The 27,515-nt window shown below is 42.4% G+C and overlaps 1 protein-coding gene across 1 annotated transcript; it reads right to left on the bottom strand.

Moving 5' to 3' along the window:
* Positions 1–536: 536 nt before the first annotated feature.
* On the bottom strand, positions 537–27,277 carry LOC137268565 (transmembrane channel-like protein 3). The gene is made up of 20 exons (XM_067803133.1): positions 27,166–27,277; positions 24,893–25,030; positions 23,700–23,808; positions 22,783–22,914; positions 21,988–22,057; positions 21,703–21,766; positions 21,072–21,178; positions 19,826–19,873; positions 18,779–18,912; positions 17,835–17,982; positions 15,766–15,824; positions 14,961–15,111; positions 13,817–13,926; positions 13,125–13,227; positions 12,410–12,559; positions 9,764–10,032; positions 8,318–8,473; positions 3,685–3,763; positions 2,689–2,740; positions 537–999 (listed from the first exon to the last, which is right to left on the bottom strand). The coding sequence occupies exons 2-20, from the start codon at positions 24,996–24,998 to the stop codon at positions 932–934; spliced, it is 2,115 nt and encodes a 704-aa protein (XP_067659234.1). The 5' UTR covers positions 24,999–25,030; positions 27,166–27,277; the 3' UTR covers positions 537–931.
* Between the last annotated feature and the right edge of the window lie 238 nt (positions 27,278–27,515).

The following is a 27,515-nucleotide window of genomic DNA, read 5'->3' as shown; positions in this document are numbered from 1 at the left end:
CCGTCACTTAGTACGCCCTGTTTATTCTGAATCACCTAGTACGCCCTGTTTATTCTGAATCACTTAGTACGCTCTGGTTATTCTGAATCACCTAGTACTCCTTGTTTGTTTCAAAATCACTTCGTAAGCCCTGTTTATTCTGAATCACCTAGTACGCCCTGTTTATTCTGAATCACTTAGTACGCTCTGGTTATTCTGAATCACTTAGTACGCCCTGTTTGTTCTGAATCACCTAGTACTCCTTGTTTGTTTCAAAATCACTTCGTAAGCCCTGTTTATTCTGAATCACTTAGTAAGCCCTGTTTATTCTGAATCACTTAGTAAGCCCTGTTTATTCTGAATCACCTAGTACTCCTTGCTTGTTTCAAAATCACTTCGTAAGCCCTGTTTATTCTGAATCACATAGTAAGCCCTGTTTATTCTGAACGTGAAATTTCATACATCAGCATATGTATTCATTTACTTGTGTCGTTCAGTTATCATACCATCGCTTGACCCGTGAAGTTCCGGGTTAGAATGTAATTTCAATTCTGATCGCATTAAAAACAAACCTTGGTTTATTCTGAAGTAATCACGTGGTCACTGTCCTGGATCATATAGAAGAAATTTCACATCATTTCCATCGTGACGCCGAAGACGTTCGATTCCCACATGGGCACAATGTGTGAAGTCCGATCCTGGTGTCCCCCGCCGTGACATTGCTGGAATATTGCTGAAAGCGAAAAACTCACTCACTCACTCATCGTAGTTCACTTTGGCTTTCCTTTGTTGTCTTCTGTTTTATCATTATCACACAGACGAGTTACCTCCCTTAGTCGTGCAACAATCCTGTGACCTGATTCGCCATGATTTTCAACTACTCAACTCGCTTTCCGACCAGACGATGCAGACACGTCTACTGGGCATTAATTTAAGTTCACTCACAGGTGAATTATGGGGTTGTGTCAGTAAACACGCTCGAAACGCTTGCTGCATCTGACGGTCTTGATAGGGAACGGCCTGTGAAGAAAATAGACGGTATTAAATGCAACAGCACAATATGTATCATTAGATTAAGAGACATGTATCAGGCTAACTGATACTAACTGTCATTAGGTGAGATGTTATATGCACTTACGTAATTATAAACAGCATGCGTGGGTCGACCCAAAAGGTAGTCGGCCTCAGCCAGAAAATGATACAAATGCAGCTGTTTTATGTTTTATTATTATGCAAATTATCTGTCAACATCAACAGGGCAGGTAGACCAGGGGGCAGCGGGGCAACTGCTTCCTTAGCATTTTCTTACAGATTACTTTTTCTGCTTCAAAGTGTTGACATAACGCTCTATTAACGTAGGAAGTGCCCACCGCCCATCAAGAAAAGTCAAACTACGACCCTGCCCAAGCAAATTGGTTTTGCTATGTTCCAGTCTCACGTAAACCGGAAGTCGGACAACTGCGGAGTTTGTGTACCCCCATGATAAGAGTAAATTGGCACGGTTCCAAAGGCAGAAAGCCGTGAATGCACAATGTCTCTTATAAAATGGTCAAATGTAACATGTTATACTGGGATTCATAAAATGTTGTTAGATGTACTTTAAAAGGTTTTTAAAGGCACCGCTTGAAGTTGTCCAGATGGATAGTTGTATGCTTGAGTGAGCGTCATGCAATACCATACACCAGTATCTTGTACATTGGTTATTTATCGTATCATGTTTGTCAGAAGTGTGTGCATTTTTCGTTCGTGCATCTGCAGACTGCAGTTTTATAAAGGTTGCAAGTTTTATGTGAGAGGCAAGAGGTTTGATCGACATGCAAGACGTTGGTTAGTAAATAAGGAAGCATAAGACAATCCGGTGATTAACAGCATGAGCATCGATCATTGAGTTTCGATGACGTGTGTGAACAAGGTCAGCGAGTGTTTTTGTTAGATGGACCCATGAAGATCCGGGGTAGATTACGTCCTCAGCATCCCATGCACGCCACAAAAGGTGACTATGCTTGTCATGGGAGGCGACTTGCAGGATCGGGTGGTCAGGCCCGCTGACTAAACTCACACACACTTATATTTAGATGGCGACCATCTAGCCCCAATGGCGGCGGACGTGTTTTCACTCACTGGCTGATGTTTTATTTTGTTTGTTTAACAAAATGTTACAGGTCTATGGCGGTGGTCTGTATATAATTGAGTCCGGACCAGACAATCCAGTGATTAGCATGATCATGGTCCCAAGTTTCAACCTGTAAACTCGAACGCGTCAGTCGCCTCTCATCACAGTCGCGTTAGTCGCGAAGACCAATTCTAATGAGGATCTTTACGGGTCTTTGATATGGTCTGTATTGTCACGTGCCATGGGAATGTTGTGGGGAATACTATTGCGGGTTGCGGCGTTCAGCAACATTCAGTTGATAAAAAAAACTTGCAATACTGGCACATTGGTAGGGTTCCGGTCCCTGAAAAACTTGCAATACTGGCACAACAGTCGGGTTCCGGTCCCTGAAATACTTGCAATACTGGCAAATTAGTAGGGTTCCGGTATCTGAAAAACTTACAATACTGGAGTAATATTAGGCCTCCGGCCCCTGCGAAAACGACCGCTGTTTTTTGTTTTTTTCTTAACTATGGAAGTATGGAAGTTACGTGGGACTACATAACCCTGCACCATTGACAGTTTACCATGATGCACAATTCTTGTTTACCATTTACCTTGAAGAGCCCTTGCTTTTAGAAAGATCCTCTTTTTCTCCACCGTTCTTTCCTGCAAACCAGATGTTTCTCATGAAACACAATGGTTTAGAATCACGCCCGACAAAGTGAGTGCGTCGACGCCATTTTCTACAACAGGACTTCATCTGAACTGAACTGTGCACATATTAATCTAGACAGTTCATTATCCGAAGGTGTCAAAATTATGTCACAAGAATTCTACTCTTTAGGATCTAGTGTGATAATATACAAAGATGTGGTCTTCATTTTCATTTTGAAAAGGTTCGCACCCAAACGATTCCGAATGCTAATTAGCATACGCTGGATTCCGGGTGATTTACACGGCGTACGTACAACGATGACAACGGTGAGTAAACAGTCGCTGAAAATAGTGTTTAGCTTTCGGAAATATTAGCTAATGGTAACCATGTCAACAGAAACCCCAAAGCGTATATACTGCAGGTCAAATAACGGTTATATGCAGATTTTTGTTTGTGGAGAGATCTGTGTCAGTGACCTGAATATTTTGAAAGCCCCTCCGATCCCTAAATAGTAGCTGTTATCTGACTGGTTAAATCTAATTAACCGTCTCGCGTTTGATTGGACGGTCATAGGTCGCTCAAAGGTTACCTGACACGACCTTCTAGTCGGGTTTGTTGGACTCAGTGGTGGAGTGTAACGAATAAAACTGAGTCAAAGTTTACTTAGACTGGATGTTATGATACATTTCTTTTGAATTTGAAGAGAAACATAGCTCTTTAGAAGACTCGACGAAGCATGCGGATGCTGGAACTGAATATTGTTGGGAGATTCACCCCTTAAGTCCAAGACTTATCATTCAAGAATTTCTAGTGTCACCCTACACAGATACTTTATTTGCAATTATAATTTTACTGCTATCATCACAGTCAACAATGGAAAACAATTGTGACCCAGACCTCTCGCTATAACACGAAGGGTGGATGACGACATAATCCTGAAGTGGCATGTACTTACCATAGTCAGCTGTTTCCTGAGCTGCTTGCCAACCTCTTTATAAGACGAGGACCGCGCCATGTAGTAGAAGAGAAGGAGTCTGAAGGAAAAGTGCGTGTATAAATGTCTTATATTACTGCAAACAAGAATAAGTGGAACCGGCGCAGAGAACACGTTTACGAGAAGTAGGCGGTGCACGGCAGTGAGCAAACCCATTTGGTTTGTGAACGGTAGATGAGCCCATTTCTGGTGTCCCCTGTCATGTTTTACCGGCATATTACCAAAAGCAGCGTAAAATCAAACCTGTGAATTCAATATTAAAGTCCTGAACGTTTTATGTTGAGTCAGAAGCAAGTGTCCGGGTCGACAGAATTTGGATAAACCAGGTGTCAATCGGGACAGGTGGTATTAGATCATGAGTTAGCAGTATTTAAGCTAACATGGTATACTCAGGGGGAAAAGGGGGAGCAGGCCGAAAAATACCTACGACGCGACTTCGATGGTGATAAAAAGAAAACAGGATTCATCTGGCACCAGCCGGAGTGGAAAGCCCAGGACGGGGAGATCTGGAGAATACGGCCTGTGTCCCACGAGGGGAATCGGGGCTAAGTAGGTAAGTAAGTATTAGTGTCAGTAACGGCATTTGACGGATAACCTACCGCACATTAGAGAACCGATATATACTGAAGGACAAAAGAAACGTCGTAATATTGTAGCATCAATGGAGTATTTTATGCTATTTTTTAAATATAGACTGGAAGTCGAGTTTGAGGAAGTCATGAATCGTGGTCATATAGTCTGTTTTGCCCAGTTGAATATCACTTGAGATTGAGGTGAGAAATGTTTTTGTTAATGGAAAGGGAAGAGTTCGTACACTGAAATCGAGATGCACCTGCATCATGCATCATGCATGCATTCAGACATAAATTGCCGGCTCGAATGGCAATGGTTCACTTGTTTTCTGAACACAGCAACTAGGGCTAGTTCAACATCAAGATATTGGACGTCTACACAGTCTCCGGCGACGTTTCTTTTCCATTTCAGTCTTACACTGATTAAGTCTGTCATCCAGGTATAAGATATTTACCAACGTTTAATTCAACGTAAGTCCTGATAGCATCAGGTTTTGGGAAACCAAAGATTATCTAGGCTCTATTATTTTATGGGGATCGGCAGAAAGGGGGATTTGTATTTTTGGTGGTAAATATGTATTTTGAAAGATAAGTTTCAGCCTGACATTGAGTGAGAGAAGATGGTTTTGCGCCATGAACAGTATTTCATTTGATTCAAGGCATGACGCCATGTAAGACGCAACCTGGTGCAAATTAGGTCGTTGATGAGTTCTTTTCGGTGTCACTTATGAGACTGTCAGTAATTTTCTTCTGTGTTTCTCATATCCATCGCTGTCTTAATGTTCATTCCAACGGGAACAAACACAACGTTTTCTTCTCTCAGTGTGGAAATATATGCCCTGGTTTGATAAAAAAGTATATATATATATTTTTTTACCTTTGAACTCATGACCAGTTTGATCTTTCTTTACATACATTTTCTTTAATTCCGAATGAAAACGATTCGATCTTCATATTTTCAAGACTCGCCAAGTGATCTTATTATGAAAATTTCAATCAGTGAATAAAATCTTTATCGCCAATTTTTCCCGCCCGCTTTCTTTCTTGGTGAAGCCGCCTCTGAGGTGTAGCGGTTCAAGTATCCCGCCCTAAGTTGAAATATGGTGCTCGTTGGTCCCTGTCTGGCCCTTGGTATTAATGTGTACAACAAGTACTGGTCGGCTCGGAGTCAGTATAAACAGTACAGACAGCCTCGGTCAAAGTAAGTTGTTGGCGCACCAGGGTCAATGTTCTCGATGCAATAAGCTAATCCAATGAACGTTGTATAACGGTATTACCGTAATGTATATGACGCTTGCATGCAATTAAAGATTTTCCGGAGGTTAATACCTGTTCATATGGACGTATATTGACCGAGGAACTACCAATGTACCACGTGAATACGCTGACCTACATACCAAGGTAGCACTATTGAAGCGCGGTAAATTGTCACTAGACCTGCTCCTTTCTGCATTTGATAGATTAGTAGAACCAATATTGATGTATGGATGTGAAATATGGGGACATGAAAGACTGACATGATAGAGTAAATCGAAACTGTCTAAAATTAGCGACAGGTTTATGGTATAACACACCTAATTTCATGATGTACAGGGAACCTATTAAGCTCCAAATTTCGAAATGACTAATTTCGTATTTGTGTAAATTGACAGTCTCACATCCAAAAAACAAAATAGCAGCTTTCATTCTTCAATATATTACTAAGCAAAACAAAACATCAAATATCCATTTCTCAAACATATTCTCGGTAAGTGTGGATTGCCTGATGGTTGTGACAACTTGAATCATTTCCAGTGTTGAATCAGTCTTAAAAGACAATTTTTTACAAACATGGATGAGCAATATGATTCCTCTAAAGAAGATTCTGAAGCGCTCTCAAAATTCGAAGAACATCTACTTCTCCCAGATATTAATTTAGGACATGCGAGCATAAGTTTCCCACAGAAGCTGGGATATGGCAAAACACCACAAGAGAAGAAAGATTTTGTAACTTATGTGATACACATTTGATTGGATATGAATTTAACAATTTATTTAAATGTAGTTATTTTGCAGACACAAATAAATCATAGATTAAAGAACCATATTGTTCCTGGCCAAATTCGTCAAAATTCCGTCAAGTTGTTCCATGTCAAATATCTACGCTTAAAAATGTATCGAAATTCATTAAGATTGTTTGTAAACACTTTTATTGACTATCATTTAGTCATCTTGTACATTTTGTATGTACTTCTTTGTTAAACTCATGTACCATCGACGGTGGATTATTTTTAAAAAACGAGCAATAAACAAGTGATGTTTACATTTCGAATTTTAAACGGTCGGGAACAGAGATGTCGATGTTGTCTTTGTTTCTCACAAGAACTGGTTGTCCTGTAATTCATGAGCCATCCACTTGCAAGATATACGAGAGTGAACAAAAGACTACATCGGGACAACTTCGGTGATACAAAATCGATGACGGGGTGAGACCAGGACCACGTGCTGCATGGTGGCAACCGACGTCTGTGACGTGAATCAGAGTAGACAGTCGAGAGACTGACACCGTGAACATAGAAAATATGACACTAAAGTTTTGTTTCGTTGTGTTCAATAACTTCAACTGAGGTCACTAAAGGAATCCCTGGCGAGATTTGATCTTTTATACCAGCAACACTGTTAGAGAGCTTTCTACCATTTGATCAAACATACGACAGACTGCTTCTTTGCGCAACTTTTATGGACTATTTTGCAACAAAAATGGGTGATTGTACCCATCTGGGGAATCTAACCCATGTCTTTGGAATGACGAGCGAACGCCTTAACCCCTTGGCTACCACACGTCACCATAGACTTATAGAATCAGTTGTATACCCAGACTTCTATTGATGATAAAAACACGTCGCCATAGACTTATAGAATCAGTTGTATACCCAGACTTCTACCGATGATAAAAACACGTCGCCATAGACTTATAGAATCAGTTGTATACCCAGACTTCTATTGATGATAAAAACACGTCGCCATAGACTTATAGAATCAGTTGTATACCCAGACTTCTACCGATGATAAAAACACGTCGCCATAGACTTATAGAATCAGTTGTATACCCAGACTTCTACCGATGATAAAAACACGTCGCCATAGACTTATAGAATCAGTTGTATACCCAGACTTCTATTGATGATAAAAACACGTCGCCATAGACTTATAGAATCAGTTGTATACCCAGACTTCTACCGATGATAAAAACACGTCGCCATAGACTTATAGAATCAGTTGTATACCCAGACTTCTATTGATGATAAAAACACGTCGCCATAGACTTATAGAATCAGTTGTATACCCAGACTTCTATTGATGATAAAAACACGTCGCCATAGACTTATAGAATCAGTTGTATACCCAGACTTCTATTGATGATAAAAACACGTCGCCATAGACTTATAGAATCAGTTGTATACCCAGACTTCTATTGATGATAAAAACAATTCTAGATGTGAAGCTACAAGCGTGTTATTCGTTTGGTGCAAAAAGCGATAAATTTCAAATCGTACATTCGTCAAAATTTCCGTAACGTTTATTGCCTGTTTTATGGTGTTTTTTGTTGGTTAGCGACACACTCGACATTATTCCAGCATTAAGGACGGGCTGTGAGTGAAGTCTGTATCGGGCAATACAGTGATTGACATCATCAGGATCGATCTTGCAAATGGAGTGAATTTAGTTTTCCGCCGACTTCAGCAAGACTTCCGCATTATCACAGCCGGGGACATCATCTATGGACTTTTTACACATTTTAACCATGTGGAATCGAACCAGGGTCTTCAGCGTGGCGAGTGAACTCTTTAACCACTAGGCTACCCCACCGACCTCGCAACCAGAATGCTATTATTACATGGATCAACCATGTCTGTGGACCATACCACCGATCACCGATCACCGATCACCGCTCAAGTTAAGCATTGGTTTCTGAAGACCCGTTATAATCCGAATGTTTACGGTTGGTTGCTATCGTAACCAATATTATGAGTGTAACTCACAGCAGGAATATTATGACGGCGATAACGACAGAGGGTGTTGCAATGTAATCCAGAGCGTCGTGTAGCCAATCAGGGAGGTTTCCCACGCGTGAGGCGATGACGTCATAAACATGTCGCTCCAGCTGAAACGGACCGCAGTCATCGGATGGCTGAAGTCTGCAAAATAAGTGAGTGGGGTAGTTGGGTTTAACGCCGCTAATATTATCATGGCGTGAGTGCTTTGTGTGAGCGGAATGCCCGAAGTTTGGAAGGTCTGAGACCACTTTGAGGAAAAGAAGAGGTCGAGAACCATGACCTTGGAGAAATCAGTTTGACGTGCATGTGCAAAATACCACTATAACATATCCGTTCTTCATATAAAAACATAAATAAAACTTTGTGTTTTTGTGTACGAGTAAACATTCTCTTCCCACAGTGGGTTACTTGTCACATCGTAGATAAATCTGCTGCCATTTGTTGCCGCTAGGGGATTTTACAAGAACCGCGAAATATGGCCGTATTAGAACAGACGTTCGTAACCTCTGCGGGAAGAGAATGACAAGTAAACTGCACATGTACAACGTAACTTGCAATTTGATATTACTTTCGGATCCGCGTTAACTGCGGTTAATAATAGTCACAGTAGCTTTGTCTTGAAAGTGTCTCGGGCGCGTTAATTTCGGATTTCCGTGGTATCCGAATTTACGAAACATTTGAGCATCCCGTTCATAAAGGATAAAATTCGGATCCGAAGTTAGAACACTTTGACATCCGGATCAAGTGGGATCCGATGAATGTCGGTTGCCACACCCTTCTGGCCTGAGGATCAGATGTTTAGGACAGTTTTGCTGCCAATTTTGATATACATGTACAAAGGTGGACGGAGAACGCAAATTGTTTTGTGGGGGTTGCTTTTGTTGTTTTTTTTTCAGAGTCGCTGGCATGGTTGACATATGTCATCAGTTCGAAACTGCACAGCTCGAAGCTCATGATGTTGATCACTGGATTGTTTGGTCTAGACTTGATTATTTACAATAAAGCTGTAAAATTTATGAGTGCGGAGTAAAACTGAACTCACTCACTCAATTCAACCTAGCAGTGGTTTCATATTTTGACGTAAATATTATGTAAGTCATGTTTGAAATTATTCAAATTATGCATAATCGTATGTATTTCAAATTAATCTGAAAAGCTGTGCTTGCATGAGTGTAATTCAACGTCCTTCAACATTACATGGTCCCTAAAAGTACCCAGTGGCAGTATACATCTAAGGACACTCCAATCCAGAAATGGTAGGTCCACAGATGTTCTTTGGTTTGTTATTTAAAGCTGCACTAAAGTAATGTTCAAGCTATGTGACGGCGGTTTGTAATTAATCAGCACTGGTCCAGACAATCCAGTGACAAACAGCATGAGCATCAATCTACGCAAATGTAACAACCATGGGTAATATATTTCTGGACTCACTCTATGACGGCGTATCCCAGGGGAAAGAGAGCGAAGAAGAGGTTGAGAAGTAGAATAAACATGTAGAAGTTCCCGGATCTCGAGGCTCGGAACACTTTTCTTGGCGCCACGTAGCACGTGCGGGCAATGACATATTGGAAGTAAAAGAGGATGACAAGTTTGACAACGCCCGCCAGTGCCAGGAATGGACAGAAGTAGAGACCGAGCCAGACCAGTGCTTGACCATAGGTGAGATCTAACACCCCAGAAGCTACGTCCATCTCGCGATACTGTACAACACAAAGAAAACACAATTACTATTAAGTGGTAAAGGATGTCCTCGCGCTGTGCAGGCATAGATTGAAAGGGTGTCTTCGTTCTGTGCAGATATAGATTGAAATGGTGTTATTCATGCTCTACACACATGTGGTTGAAAGGGTATCTGCATGCTCTGCAGACGTGTGGTTGAAAGGGTGTCTTCGTGATGTGCAGAAACGGGGTTGAAAAGGGTGTCCTCAAGCGGTGCAGACGTGTTTTAACGGGTGTCCTTGTGTAAAGCAGACATGGGTTGAAAGGTGTCTTCGTGCTGTGTAGACATGGGGTTGAAAGGTGTCTTCATGCTGTGTAGACATGGGGTTGAAAGGTGTCTTCATGCTGTGTAGGCATGAGGTTGAAAGGTGTCTTCGTGCTGTGTAGACATGAGGTTGAAAGAATGTCCACGTATAGAGCAGGCACGGCTTGAAAGGGTGTCCTCGTATAGAGCAGACATGGGGTCCCTGTATAGCATAGGTGCTGAGACGATGTCCCAGCATAGTACGCATAATTATGTGGGGGAGACGATGTCCTAGCATAGTACACATATGTGAGTGAGACGATGTTCTACCATAGTACACATATGTGAGAGAGACGATGTCCTAGCATAGTACACATATGTGGGTGAGACGATGTCCTGGCATAGTACACTTATGTGAGTGAGACGATGTCCTGGCATAGTACACATATGTGAGTGAGATGATGTCCTGGCATAGTACACATATGTGGGTGAGACGATGTCCTAGCATAGTACACATATGTCAGTGAGACGATGTCCTGGCATAGTACACATATGTGAGTGAGATGATGTCCTGGCATAGTACACATATGTGAGTGAGACGATGTCCTGGCATAGTACACATATGTGGGTGAGATGATGTCCTACCATAGTACACCAATGTGGGTGAGACGATGTCCTGGCATAGTACACATATGTGGGTGAGATGATGTCCTACCATAGTACACATATGTGAGTGAGACGATGTCCTAGCATAGTACACATATGTGAGTGAGACGATGTCCTGGCATAGTACACATATGTGAGTGAGACGATGTCCTGGCATAGTACACATATGTGGGTGAGACGATGTCCTAGCATAGTACACATATGTGAGTGAGACGATGTCCTGGCATAGTACACATATGTGAGTGAGACGATGTCCTGGCATAGTACACATATGTGAGTGAGATGATGTCCTGGCATAGTACACATATGTGAGTGAGACGATGTCCTAGCATAGTACACATATGTCAGTGAGACGATGTCCTGGCATAGTACACTTATGTGAGTGAGACGATGTCCTGGCATAGTACACATATGTGAGTGAGATGATGTCCTGGCATAGTACACATATGTGAGTGAGACGATGTCCTAGCATAATACACATATGTCAGTGAGACGATGTCCTGGCATAGTACACATATGTGAGTGAGATGATGTCCTGGCATAGTACACATATGTGAGTGAGACGATGTCCTGGCATAGTACACATATGTGGGTGAGATGATGTCCTACCATAGTACACCAATGTGGGTGAGACGATGTCCTAGCATAGTACACATATGTGAGTGAGACGATGTCCTGGCATAGTACACATATGTGGGTGAGATGATGTCCTACCATAGTACACATATGTGAGTGAGACGATGTCCTAGCATAGTACACATATGTGAGTGAGACGATGTCCTGGCATAGTACACATATGTGAGTGAGACGATGTCCTGGCATAGTACACATATGTGGGTGAGACGATGTCCTAGCATAGTACACATATGTGAGTGAGACGATGTCCTGGCATAGTACACATATGTGAGTGAGACGATGTCCTGGCATAGTACACATATGTGGGTGAGATGATGTCCTACCATAGTACACCAATGTGGGTGAGACGATGTCCTGGCATAGTACACATATGTGGGTGAGATGATGTCCTGGCATAGTACACATATGTCAGTGAGACGATGTCCTGGCATAGTACACATATGTGAGTGAGACGATGTCCTGGCATAGTACACATATGTCAGTGAGACGATGTCCTGGCATAGTACACCAATGTGGGTGAGACGATGTCCTGGCATAGTACACCAATGTGGGTGAGATGATGTCCTACCATAGTACACATATGTGGGTGAGAGGATGTCCTGGCATAGTACACCTACGTGAGTGAGACGATGTCCTACCATAGTACACCAATGTGGGTGAGACGATGTTCTGGCACAGTAGATATCTATGAGTGAGACGATGTTCTGGCACAGTAGATATCTATGGGTGAGACGATGTCCTGGCACGGTACACATGTTTGGGTGAGACGATGTTGGTGAGATGATGCATAGTACATATGAAATTGAAAATACCTTTAAGCGGCCACAAGACTTCACAATAACAGCTCGAAGAACGTCAAATATGAGTCCCACAACGAGGACGAGGCCCAGATCGAGGATAAGCACTTTAAACACTTGCTCTCCAACCTCGTTTTCCCAGCAACAGAACTCCGAGGCGTTTCTCTTTGGAAACAAACACAGTAACACATGAAAACAGTGATCAATGTTTGCCATGAACACTTAGCCTCTAAAGTTACATTCAAATCGAAACTTTCAGGACTTCTTGTGATGTGCCACATTAACCTTCGAGATGTAAAGCTGACTAAATCTGTTTTATCGTTATTTAGGCACATGACATCCTCGATATCTCCAGGGTATGCGTTCTGATAAATATCCACTATACCCTGGATGAATCAACGGTGAGGGAGCCGCTTTCAGCAATATTCCAGCAATATCATAGTGGGTACACTAGAATAGGCTTTGCACATTGTGGCCATGAGGAGAATCGAACGCGGGTCTTCTGCGTGACGAGCAAGCAACCACAAGCCCCTACAGCATCTTAAGGTGGCACTAGTACCTCGCTAAATTAGTCAGCGTCACCAGATGGCGCATTGGAGGAACCTGCTGGGATACCTTGAAGAGTTTCGGGAGGGCTGTCTATTTCATGCATTTAGGACTACCGGTGCCTCAGCATGACATACAGACTCTTAGCATGACATACAGACTCTTAGCATGACATACAGATTACCTGCTCTGTGGTGGAGTTTGCAGTGTCGGCAATACATTCGGTTGTGACGTCATACAGTGACACGACAAAGACGATGAGGCTGGCGATGTAGAACAACGTCGTCCTGTTGACGATAAAAGATTATGAAGTGACGGAGTACGGTACGGGCATCCACAATTTTTCCTACTTCAGCCAAGTTCCCAAGTTTGGCCCCTCAGTCGCTTTGGACAATCATTGACTGTTGTTTTACGCAACACTCAGCACATGTTCCAGCTTTATGGCAGCGGTTTGTAAATAATCCAGAAAAACCAGCGGTCAAATGCATGAGCATCGATCTACACAACTGGGATACTCTGACATGTCTGAACCAAGTCAGCGAGCCTGATAACTCGATCCCGTTAGTCACCTCTTACGACAAACATAGGTTACTGAAGATCAATTCTAACCCGGATCTTCACCGCTTTTTCACCTGTTTCAGCTTTGTCACGAAATGCCAAGAGTATGGGTCGAAAACCGACGTCATGTACACTTTGGTCAATCCCAGAGAATATCTCGCTCAACAAGCCTAAATCATCCGATCCGATCTAACTAAGATCATGGATACTGAAGACAGATTCCCAGACGGGTCTTCACAGACAACAAGCACTGGTTGCAGAAGACCCATTCTAACCATCATCAAATCATCAAACTTAATGTTGGATATGCCCTTTTACCTGCCCAGGGTCAGTTTCAACTCCGTTCTTGGGTGCCACTGTTCCAACCTGATCAACTGGCTGAACACAAGAGGAACAATCAACTTCAGACCTGCAACCACTAGGGGCAGCTGCAATACACAAGTGCAATCATAAGAAATATACTATCCGGAAAAAGAAACGCATAGACGAGACATTTGTTACGAATATGTTGTATTTTCAAACATGTATAATTCGTCCACAAATTGTCACGCAATTGTAGTACCCGGATGTACCGATCTTGGGCAACTCGAGGTCTGCCACTACAGGGGCGGTCATTTGTTAGTTGCAGCGAGCTGCAAGTCATGATATCTTGCTCAGACTAACATTCAAACTCCTCGCACAGAAGATTGGTAATCTCCAGCATGCATTCTTTCAATCGCGATGTTGCGTGTCGCAGAGTCAAGGCGTGACGTATTGATTTCACCTTGAAACTCCTTCAAACCGAATGCTATTTTCTGAAAGTAATCTGGAGTTTTATTGCCAAACAGTGACTGCTCTTTGGTGCACAGTTTCAACTGGAAGGTGCCGGATTTCTGTTGCGTTGCGGCGATGACTTTCCAGTCTTTGTAAGAAATCTCATCAAAATCAACATTTTCAGGTAACATAGATTTTTACATGTGCAATTGTGTAAAATCATGTTATCAACGCGTTTGTTACAGATTAGCACGATTGTTTCATCACAATAGGTAATTTATAGATTTTGAAAAGTACAAATCGCCTCTGCGTTTCTTTTTTGGGGGTGGTATATTAATGCATAATATCTGAATTCAGTTTTAAGATCATCTTAATCGTTCTGTTTGTTTGTTATTCCACACCGGACTCAGGAATATCTCAGCTATATGGCGGTGGACTGTGAATACTCGAGTGTGCACTGGACTATCCAGTGATAAACATCATGATCATCGATCTACACAGTGCGGCGTTAAACAACAAACCAACGGACAAACTCTGATTACATGTTCTTGAAATATACCCCTGGCTTCGGAGGATGTAAGTCGCTGGATAACCCTTTAGGAAACAAGCATGTGGCGTACAATGTCAGCATGAGGTCCATGCTCACTCTATCAGCCTGTGGTTCCGTGACCAAGAAGTGTTCTCTTGAGTGGCCACCGATCCCACTTACCTCGTATCTATCCAGGAAATCGCTGAAGAAATCTGGTAAGGGTATCGGCGTCTCTTTGATGTTGGCCACAAGGAAGATGAGGTAGCCACTGCCTCCCAACACCGCCATCACCAACAGATTCACCACCACCCTCAGTATCACCAACATACACCTTCGCCAGCGGGGACGAAAATGTTGTACATAATGTGTTTTCATTCTCTACATTAATATTAACAAGCACTGACATGTTTCTTTTGTTAGTCGCCTTTCATCAGTTAGGGCCGAGAGGTAGCCTAGTAGGTAGAGCGGTCGTTCGTCACACTGAAGACTCGGGTTTGATTCTCCACATCGGTATAATGTGTGGAGCCCATTTCAGCTGTAAGCCACTGTGATATTGCAGAAATAATGCAAAACGCGGCGTAAAAATCAACTAACACCCAACAACCAAACCTAACTCACTCACTTGCATCAAACATGGTTTCCTCATGACCTATTCCAGCCGCTTCAAGGGGGCATTCCTCTCCACTCGCCTCTTTCCGTAACCTCCGAGAAGAACCGTCTTGCTATTCGGTTTGTCCCGGAATAACACGAGTCGGTCACGAATGTTCACGGGGGCATACCGAATGTACAGAGACTGCATTTGCAAATTCACTTAGGGTACCACAGTTGTTGACGGTATTTCAGTACAGTCTGTGGAAAATGCACAAATGCCTTACAGGACATGTGTTTATCAGCATCATCAACAGACCATCACTCATCAACGGCAGCATGACCAGCAACATCATCAACACTACCAAGCAGCATCAGATATCACAGTCATCATTACCTTGAGCATAGCCCACGTTGTTTTCTTTTGTTCTTCCCTCTGTCTTCCCGCACAAGTTCCTAAAATCAGTTGATTATGTTGATATAATACGCTTACTCATCACTACGAGTGCAAGGAAATATACTAGTCACATAAAGAAACTGTGCACTGTCAAAATATTTTCCCAGGTGATAAGTACGATAACAATGTCAAAGGTACATATAAACTGTAATGGAAGGATCATGAGAGCATAACAATCCGGGAGCATTTCAATTGAAAAGTCAAGCACAATGACGTCACTAGTCCACAAGCGGGGCACGGGTCAAACGATCATGTCACAAGCTCAGTAACGGGTATGTCCACCATCGGCATTAAGAACAGCAGTGCATCGACGACGCATAGAACCTATCAAACATGTCACGACAGATCCTCTCAAGTTCTGTTGCAAGGTCAAGGACGTTATCTGGCGGATGATGAAGATCCATCTCGTCCAAAACATGTTCTATCGGAGAGAGATCCGGAGAATTTGCAGGCCAAGGCATTAAGTCAACGTTGTGGTGTTGCAAGAGGGCGGGCACTGTCCCGTTGGAATGTTGACGCAGGGCTATGACTTTGCAGAAAAGAAATTGCCACAGGTCGACGAATCTTATCCCTGTAGCCCACACCAGTAAGGTTGCCCTGAACAATTACCAAAGGGCGTGCTGTTATCCCACCCCAGACCATCACGGAACCACATCCATTCCTCTCCAAGACACACGCCTGTTCTCCCACGCGTTAATGGGAAATGTTATACCTGGACTCATCTGTAAAAACAACATTTCTACACCAAAATCAGGGTCTGTGGACATGATTTCAGTACCACATTCGGCGAGCTTGTCGATGCCGTTGTTGACGTAGGTCGTATGGCGGGACGTCCTGGTCTGATCCCGTGATGACGTATACGTTGTCGAACTGTGTTGGGGGTGAATTCGGCGAAGTCTGAAGCCTGTGGGGAAGGTGGGTCACCCTTATCCATCTGTCCTGTCTTGGCATCGTTGCACGTGGACGTCCAGAACGTTGCCGATGGACGACGTCTTTTGTGTTCTGGTAGCGTCTCACCAGTGCAGAAATGGTGTGTTCCGGTGGCAGAGGAAATGTGCAACCACTTGTCGTTGAGACATTCTCCCATGGACCATCCGAATGGCTTCTTGACGTTGTGCAGACGCTAGCCTTGGCATGCTTTGCGTTTCAGTAGCCGTTTAATATTTTGAACGATCGCAAATGGCGGAAATTGAACATTCTAAAGTGATAGTATTATGTGGCATTCATTTGCTCTGTATCTCTTTCACGGAATGCACGTGCAGCAACGTATTCCACCTCTCAAGGACGAAACCACTGACGTCACGGAACGCGGCACGTGCATGCATGTTGCATGTTGAATACATGTCAGTAGCCTCTGAGTTTAAATCATTATGTGTCTACACAGGTTTGATTAATTTAGATTTTTATTTTTTGTATGCACAGTTACTTTATGTGCCTCGTATCAATTTCAAGTGCTTAAACCGCTATGAAGGAGTGAAAATTCTGCTATTCTATTCTCTGACCATCCTTTGTGTTTTCTATGCGCAAAAGCAAAAGTAAGCCTGGCGGCGAATGTACCTTTAATTATTACAAATTAATTATTATTAATTATTACAAATATATCTTGAGTTACTCACGATGGCTGAAATGTTGACGATGTAACTTAAAATCTTAACTCACTCACTCACTCACTGGCCGCAGTTTTAATTGGGATTTGAAGGGACCGTGTGCTCTTTCTTGCATCAAGAAAATTTGCTTGGTCACCTCAAGCAAAATTCAATCACACAGTAAAAACTATGCCTGTCTGACGTATTGACACATGTGACGGCTAAATGTCTAATGCTTTCTTGACTTTGTGAAGATACGAAAATATGAGGTGTGACATTTTTCAATGTCAATATGTACATAACAAAAAGAAGCATACAGTTAATGATCACTCAATCCAGGCAATTCATACAACATAATAGAAATAGCATTGTCCTGTGTTCAGCGAGTCCTTTTGGCACTCGTTTAGAGTTACTTCCCCTTACCAGCATTTCCGTTTTAATGGCTTCCTTCCGGTCACTGGCTCCCTGCTTCTCATACACGGAGTAGTCCCATGACGTAAAGAGACGCCAGGTGTACGTCATCTCCTCGTCAGAGCTGCTGTGTTTGGTTCTCCGGAACCGAAACAGCATGCTGGAGGTGGAACCTTGTCTTACCATAAAATAACTCAATACAACAGCATCAGGAAGTCAGAACTATGCGTTCAGACTATCTAAAGCATGAGTGAGGTGTGTCAACATTTGTTTGCTTGTTGCTTCACTCCACATTCAGCAGTTTTCGAATTAGATGGCGGCGGCCGATACTTAATCGAGTCTGGACCAGACAATCCAGTGATCAAGAGCAGGACCTACACAATAGGATTACGATGATGTGTCAACCACGGCAGCGAGCCTAATCACCCGATCCCGGTAGACCAGTTCTAACCGAGTAACCGGACCTACACCGCTTCGGCACATGTTAGCTGTCAACTGGATGGCCCGTAGAGATGCACACCGCAAACGTTTAACACTTTGGGAAAACATAATATGTAGAGCCCAGAGAAGACCTCGCTTTTTCGGAAACAGATTTTGTTGGGGTAAAAGACAAGGTACACAAAAATGTACTTTTCCTGGCATTGGTGTTGCGCTATTCAAACAGAGAATGCCCTGGTTCTGCTTGGTCATTCAATGGCTGTCTACTGGATGTGCACTTTTTTAACAGCTGGTTTCGTAACCAAATCCCCCAAACTCTTTCCAGAACCACAATCCAGTAAGACAATATTCCTGTGATGTAAAAGTGCTCTTAAAATGTTTTAAGTTAAACCATGGGCTGACAGGAATTATAGGTTAAAATTTGTACGACTCAAACAAAACCTGTTTCATTTTAAACAAACACGCAGTTTAACAACCGCATTTCTATCACCTTGACAACATGAACAAAATAGTTTTACCTGAGAATTATGACAATAAAAGACAGCAGGTTGACCGAACCCCAGGTGAGGAAGTACGCCATTGGTCGTTCATAGTACCCCCATGTTGTGTTGCTGTACGCCCCGTAGAACATCACGCTTGTGGAAAGCTCACCCTGTCAAAACACGCGACATTCAAAACGTCATACAATTGTTTTCTCACGACACACAGTCTCTATAAATATTTTAACAATTTTGTTCGGTTTTGGTAAAGCTATTCAGAATGACCTTTTTTTCATTCTGAAGTTGCTCCTTTGGTAAAACCCTTCCTGATGAACAAATAGGTAGTGCGGTTGTAAGTCTGTCAATATCCGTGTGCATCTGAGATTTTAGCAAACAAAAAAAAAAAGAATTATTCCAGAAGAAACTGTCAGCAATCACAATTGTATCCTACGTGAATACATAGCCTCCGAGCCTTAAACATTATCGGCATTCTAGACGATGGTTTGCCGGCAATGAAGTATACGATTTAAGAATAACTATTTACTCGTCATTGCTTTTAGCTTCATCGTAGTGTAAGAACATACACCGAAACGTTTCTCTATGCAACAAAACAAAAGTTGCAACTGTGTTGTTTAAAAGGTGAGCGCGCACTGTGCCACAACAAATTACTATGTTATTGTAGGTGGTATCTGAACAATACCAGGGCTCTGTTCCACTATGCCACCTTGACGCATAGCTGATCACACATCCAAAGATTTAACATAGGCTTAAGATAGGTTTGTGCAACCGGCCCTGATCATCCGGCGATCTGGCACACAGGAATGATTTGTTTTGCTTGTTGTTTGTTGCACTCAGTAATATCTCAACGATATTCAAATATTATGTAAATAACTGAGCCTGGGTGAGCAATCGAGTGACCAATATCATGCGCAATTATGTCACGATGACGTATCGACGAAGTCAGCGAGCCTGATCACCTGATCCCGCCTTTTACGACAAGTATGGGTTGCTAAAGACCAATTCTACCCAGGATCTTCACGCAGGGCAATAAACTATGCATTTATCAACTATGTATGATATACGTACAAAATATCCCACCACGTCGCCTGGGATAGTTGCATCCCCTGACAGAATCTGAAACAGACGCTACCTGGGATATATTCCAGAATAATGGTGATCTATATTGCACAGATCTGAGGTAACTTGTAAAGATTGAATTGTATATTCTGTGATTTTTATACTGACCTTTCTATGTTCGTTCAGAAGACTTGCGAAAACGTAATCTACCTGTGGCATACTCATTACCCACCTCTGGTACACTGGTGATTAGTGATAGTGTTTACCTAACAGGTATCTAGAAGGGGTGACTATTGAGGGGATAACAGCTATGACGATAGTCTATTACAGCATGCTACTGCGATAGTGGTAGTTTTTACTCCTTGAATTGTCTCACTTGAAGTCTTTCCAAATGAAAGTACAGTTTATTTGAAATAAAAACTAGTTGAAGTAGTTTGTCTCTTTTAATACCTGACAGAAACGTCACCTAAGCAGATGAAACGTAAACTCAATGAAGCTTCAAGTCTGCACCTGCACTCAAACAAACGGCCTTCCGTGTTATACCATATTTATTAAACGAGTGAATGATTTTTTTATCAAACGAGCGAAAGCGAGAATGGTCTTTCACAGAAGCGAGTTTACTATTGTGTTTATTACATCCAACACAAACTGACAGAAACTGAGGCTACAGTGTGAAGACTCCCTCTTTTCCTCGAGTCAAACATGGTCCAGTACTACTGCGATAGCGGCATTAGCATTGTGACGTCATAACTCTGAACCCTTATGACGTCATACATCTAGCGGTATTACACTAGTGTAATATTGCAGTAAAAATATTACACTAAACTGATGTTGCCGTAAAAATATTACACTAAACTAATATTGCCGTAAAAATATTACACTGCAGTATCTTCCAGGGGTGAGCAATAAGAAAGTAAAAGTACAACACAAATATTTGTCAACGGAAGTCAGTTACTACACTATCGATAGTCACACATACTATCAGTGCATCGATGGTTTTTCATTTCTAGCATCAATTAATTGCTATCGGAGACTCAACACTAACAATCCATCATTACAGTCCTAGTGTCTGGTTTGGTATATTAATGAAGGCATGGACCTTACAGCTGAAGACTGACGAAAACGTGTTTCTACCTGAATACTGACGTGCAAGCCTACATATGGCATACTGAGGTAGGGTCTGCCTGTTTGTACCTGTGGTACCATGATGACAGCATTTGCCTAACCCGTTGAAACTGAAAAAGAATTTGCCTACCTGTGGCATACTGATGAAAGCGAGGAGAAGCAGGGCAATGATTATGTTGAGGTAGGTGAGGAACCTCAGGAAGAGAAAGTAGGAGGCGACGTTGCTGCCGTGGTAGGCTGCGAGGGGAGCAAACATTTCATGAATTAGTTTTGGAAACAGATATCATAACATAAAAGCGACTAAACCCTTTCAACTTTTATAAAGAATTTCTGCTGAAACATTGAGTCGATTGTAGAATTCCGGCTGTATGATGAGAATGTTCTTTTTTGTTTGTTTGGGTTTTTTGATAAATCTCTTTCAAAGAGCCTTGATAAAATGTGTTCGCAAAGTGAAGCGATGAGCCCGTCTGGTTCTTAAGCTGTGACAGCAACTGTATCATTATAGTGTTTCAGATTGACAGCCCTTAAATCTGTGAATGGTCATTATGTTCAAGATAATGCAGATTCGATCATTAATTGGAATATTGCTGGTATATATAACTGAAATATTGCCGAGTGCGGCGTAAAACTACATTTACTGTATGACTCTTACGACAATTAGTTGGGGATCAGAATCTTCGCCAGTCCCTGGTACATGCGCATAAAACACATGCTTTATTTTTTGAATGTATGTCATGTATGTCAGGATCTGTTCTACCTACCAGAAATTTTAGTTATGTTCTTTCTCCAAAATCCGATTCCAAAGTCCCCGTAGATCCTTGCAGCCTAAAACACATGAATGAAGATACATTTCAATGTCGCAACATCTACAGGACCGAATTATCTCGTGGTTTCCACAAACAGGTGCGTCATAAAACATCATATAAGTTGCAGATAATGCCGGTGGAAGGGGGCATGTTTGTCCTTACAGAGAACAGTGACGTCATCACTGATTATCAATCACTTTATGTCTCTAAAACTTGTTATTAAGTTATTTGTATTCTTACCCGTGATTTCTTTGATCGGCTTTTAAAGCTTGTGTACATGGAATCTGCATCAAGATTGTCTCTGAGATATCTGTAGATGGGGACAGAAAAAATGTTATCATTTTTTGGAAAAAAAACCCATGCCATTATTGTTTAAAATAGCACATATAGGTGTGTAGATCAAAATATTGATGAAATGAAGGTGTGAGGTTTGAATTGCGTTGTTAAGTTGTCTTTCACTGTCAGGGTTTAATTGTATATTCTTGTTGAAATCTCTGCATGGTGGTTCTGTGGCGGAAAGTACTTGACTATGTTTGGTTTCCAACAGAACTTAAGACAACTGCCTGTATGTGGTACACTGAAAAAAGTTCCTCTTTGAAAAGCATTTTAGAAGTTGTATAGGTGAAGGAAAACCAAGGTCTATGGGTAGTCAACTTCTTTCTTGCAATGGGTGCAACGTTTTGATGTAGGTACTAACACCGTTATCAAGCAAGTGATGAAGTGACGTCACACACTGCAATAAAGAAGTTGACTATGCACAGAACTTGGTTCACTGAAGAAGGGTACTTGCCTGTCTGTGGTTTTCCAGCTGAGTGAGTGTGGACTTTCGCCCTTTTGAGCAATATTCCAGCAATATCACGACGGGGGACACCAGAAATAGACTTCATACATTGTATTCATTTGGGGATTCAAACCCGGCTCTTGCCGTGACAAGCCAACGATTTAACCACCAGGCTACCAGACCGCCCAAGATTACCATTTGAAGGCTTTTCCCAACAAGTAGAAAGCATCTGTTGTGGAGACGTGTGTTAATACCTGGATAGCCTTAGTTTCTGCTGAATATGGAGGGGCTGTTCTCGCAGCTTGTTGAGGAAGTCCTGATGTACCGATCCCCTTGCATCCATCTCCCCTGAATTCACCGCCTCGATGTCGTTCGACCAGTCGAAGCTGCCATCAGTGAGTGAGTGAATGAGTTTATGTTGCTTTATGCGCTGTCAGTAGGTTATCTCATCTGGTGATGCGGGAGAAAAGCCCATGCACGACCATGGACATATTGCTAAAATTCAAGGATCATGAATGGGACGAATTGTTGATTTGAAACGACTGTCAGAGGATCCTGGCACAACTAAGGGACGCAACCTTCACCTCTGATTGACAGCTAGGTCTTTACATTGTGAAGAATGTCACTGGATTGTCCCGTAAGTGTTTATCGACCATTTTCACTGGTTTACAGAAATAGGCTGGAACTGTTTTTGTTTATTACCAGATGCAGTCAAAATACATCAGTTGTACAGCTAGGAACTTCTGTCTCCCACGTCGTCCTCAAGTACACAGCCGTGAAGGTCCGGGGTAGAATAGACCCTCAGCAACCCATGCTTGACATAAAAGGCGACCATACTTGTCGTAAGAGGCAACTAACGGATGGTCAGGCTCGCTGACTTGGTTGACACATGTCATCGGTTCCAAAATGCACTTGAGATATGAAGACATGTGTTAAACAAGTCAGCGCGTCTGACCACCCGATCCCGTTATTCGCACTTTAAGACAAGCATGGGTTGCTGAGGACCAGTTGTAACCCAGATTTTTGTGTTTCACACAAAGGTGACTCTTGTCGGCTCATTCGCTCGAGGTTTTAGCTGGATTTAGTTTCAGCGAAGAACTCGAAAAAGTTTAAGGAAGCTCAGAAGGTATAAAGTTACTTAACATTCAGGCAGCTGAGAGAAAAGATCTACCTTTGTTTTTCGTGGGAATAGCGAATGCGGTAAATGACCTCATCCAAGGTCTTGCGTTCCTGTCGGTGTCGGGGCTCAGGGGAGGGTTGGTAGCTGACCTGGGGGTCATCTGGAACTCATAGTGAATGAGTGAGTATGGTTTTGCACCGCTTTTAGCAATATTCCCGCAACATTAAGTCGAGAGGCAACAGAAATGGGCTTCACACATTGTGCACGTGTGGGGAATCGAACCCGGGTCTTCGGCAAGACGAACGAACGCTTTAACCAGTTAACTACCCCTCGTCCCGGTGGGCACAGAAAGTCCATCTCATTTCAGTGAGATGAAAGAGCACTCCAAGGGGCACATGATGTCTCGCTAGACCCTTATTCTTTGTTTCCTGTAGGTTTTAGAGCTTTCAATATGGGGGCGTAGTTTAGTGATATTACGAGATACTGTATTTGCAGGGCGAAGATGTTTGAATGGCGCCTGGTGTTTGAGGGTCACATCATATATCCCCAATGTGTGACTGGTGCCTAATGTATTGGAGATGTTTGAGGGTAACACGACATCTCCCCAGTGTTTGAGTGTTGCCTAATGTATTAGAGATGTTTGAGGGTAACACGACATCTCCCCAGTGTTTGAGTGTTGCCTAATGTATTAGAGATGTTTGAGGGTAACACGACATCTCCCCAGTGTTTGAGTGTTGCCTGGTGTATTAGAGATGTTTGAGGGTAACACGACATCTCCCCAGTGTTTGAGTGTTGCCTAATGTATTAGAGATGTTTGAGGGTAACGCGACATCTCCCCAGTGTTTGAGTGTTGCCTGGTGTATTAGAGATGTTTGAGGGTAACACGACATCTCCCCAGTGTTTGAGTGTTGCCTGGTGTATTAGAGATGTTTGAGGGTTACACTATATCTAAAAAAAACAGTCTCTGTACCATTCAGTCATATATAAAAAAATGTGCCGTTCATCTTTGATGAACTATCGATCAAAATGAGGTCATTTAGTCATATAAAAAAAGAGTTCCGTTCATCATATAGTGTATGATTTGTCCAAAAGAGTGTTCATTTGTCATTTATCAAAAGGTGTTCCGTCAACAAGATTATGTATCATTTATCAAAAAGAGTGTCATTCAGTTATTTATCAGAAAGAGGTGTCCCTCAGTAGAGTCCAACAGTGAGTCCAACAGCAAAGAACGGGTGTTGGGGTACCTTCCCGGGTGATGTTGTCGCTGAAGGCGGTGTTGCTGACACTGTTGTAGACACTGACGCTGGTTGGGGAGCGAGTCAGAGGGTGCGTCTCCACACTCATCTCCATTGTGGTTGACTTGCTCAGCTGATTGGAGCCGACTACAAATAAAACATATATTACTGTGCATAACCCAGGCGCCGAAACCAAGTTTTAGGCTCGAGATATGTTATTTTCCAGCTACAGGTACTTGTTTAACTACGACACAGAAAACCCGGCTGCAAAGCACAAGCAGTTACTATGCAATCTGACCCACACTGCGTAAACACGTATAAACTGTACGGGTGTAGGCGTACATAATCAGAACATAATACCAACTCTGTGACGTTTTTGCAGAATATCTTTCCTTAAAATGAAACAGTTGTTTAACAAACTATCATTAAAATATTGACACAGTTCACTATTGGTTACGAGGGAGGAGTGCAGATAAAGGGACAGCCAGGTGTGCGAGAAAGCGTGGAGACAGCACAGCAGAGGTTAATGAATAACTTTCTCGGCACTTGTGCCCGTGCTTCTCGAACACCTGGCTGTGCCTTTCTCTGCACTCCTCCCTCGTAATAAACAGTGAACTGTGCAAATATTCTAATGATAGTTAGTTCAACAACTTTTTTATCATTAGGACAAAACATGGCAAAAACCTCACCGAGTTGGTATGATGTTTTGATTATGATGTGCGTTCCACTGAATCTATATGTTATGCGTAATCCTTTGCGAGTTACATTGGAATTAATCGGTACGTTTTTGAACACGTCAGAGAGGATTGGTCTCGCCATCTAAAGCATCCTCGTTACCTGTAGGCAGGTGCACCTTATCACTAGTCCAGGATATCCTCATTTCCCCTGTTATTGTGTAAGGGTTGGGTTAAACATAGCTTTAATGTCATCCCCATCAAGAGGAATCAACTCCAACAGACTCGACTGACTTCATTATGGGAGTGATGAAAGCAAACAAAAGGGTGACACACTGAACAATGTTTACTCAACGGTGTGTTTGCAAACTGCGATGCGTCTATTCAAGAGCTTGTGCTCCTGGTTTTGGGTGAAGACTTCTTTCGGCCTGTTAGCGAAATAAGTGTGACTGTGTTACTATGAGTAAACAAGAGTAAATCAGGGCATGTGAGTGAGTTAGGTTTAACGCGGTTTTGAGCAGTGTTTCTGTTGTGTCAGTGCGTATAAGCTTAATTTGTGAGTAAGTGGTTGGTGGAGTGAGTATGGTTTTAAGCCGCTTTCAGCAACATTCCAGCAATATCACAACCGGAGACGCCAGAAATGGGCTTCACACATTGTGCCCTCAAAGGGAATCGAACGTGTCCTCAGTTTGATGAGCAAACACTTTAACCATTGTGCTACCCCTCTGCCACCCTTGTGGACGGAAAGCCAGAGAGCATGCAGGTCTATGACGTGGATTCGGGGATTCAAACCCAGGATCACTTGTTTCTGTGGTGCCAAAGGGGCACAACCCTGCAGGTGCCCCTACTGCATGTCCATGCTTAGTGTGGTGCTGGATAAACATCCACAGCTCCCTCATCAACGTTGTTTCACGTCACCTCATTTGACGGTGATGGCCAAAATCTTCATAACATAGTCAGTTTGGAACCATGCTCACCGAATCCTGACGAAAGCAAGGGACGCAGCAACTCGACACGGTGACAAGATTAAATCAATTACTCTAACTAATTAGATTAATGTTGAAATAAATTCACACGATTCCTTTTGGCGATTTAATAATATACGATTTATAATAAATCAAATCAATGTGTTGGACGTATACAGGCCTCGTATTGGCCAAGTAGCCCTAAAGTTATAAAATCAGCCTTCCAAGAATAAATTTGCATTTCAACCATACGATCATCGTATCGTGACAAAAGCAAGGGACGCAACTCGGTCGTCAGTGCATGGACTCGCGTGACTAGGATGATAGTCGATTTGTCATCTGTCAAGTGACAGTATTGTTTGTAAAGGACATTACACTAGAAATCCACACAGCCAAGTCTCAGTGTGTCAGTTTCATCATAACATAAAATGACAATGTTTTTATCAACACAATCGGATTACTTGTTTCGAAAAAAAAGAACAAATCGATGTTAGCTTAGACAACATAATGGACAGTCCTTAAACGGGACCAGTATCACCGTCTTGGTGCTTATCACAAACGTACAGTAATCGCGACTACTCAAAGACAATGGGCAAGAACACCCGCCTGATAACTCCAGTCAAACAATCAAAATAGTACTTACCTATATTTCAGTCAGAACAACACAGGATCACCTTTAGATTTCCATTTTGTGTTGTCATTTCACCTCGGGAGTAAACGCCATCAGCGTCATGTGATACAGCTTGTTATCAGATAGATACTGATATGACATTGTGCTGACAGTATCACTTCAACATTACATCAACTCTCTTTATACCGCTCGGGCACATAAAACATTTATTCGGACAAACATGGCTTGGGGATCGTCTTTCAATGATATGTGATTTACGAAACCAATCAGCTTGGAGCGCTCGAAATAATTTACGAACATATAAATACAAAATGTCGAAAGTTTTTTTGGCCGACGGTTTTAGACTGTTCTGTCTGCTGTGA

This window comes from Haliotis asinina, chromosome 16 (assembly GCF_037392515.1).
Source record: "Haliotis asinina isolate JCU_RB_2024 chromosome 16, JCU_Hal_asi_v2, whole genome shotgun sequence".
In the NCBI taxonomy this organism is placed as follows: domain Eukaryota; kingdom Metazoa; phylum Mollusca; class Gastropoda; order Lepetellida; family Haliotidae; genus Haliotis; species Haliotis asinina.
The sequence above is the reverse complement of the archived record's forward strand: the minus strand, read 5'-3'. Positions and strand labels throughout refer to the sequence as shown.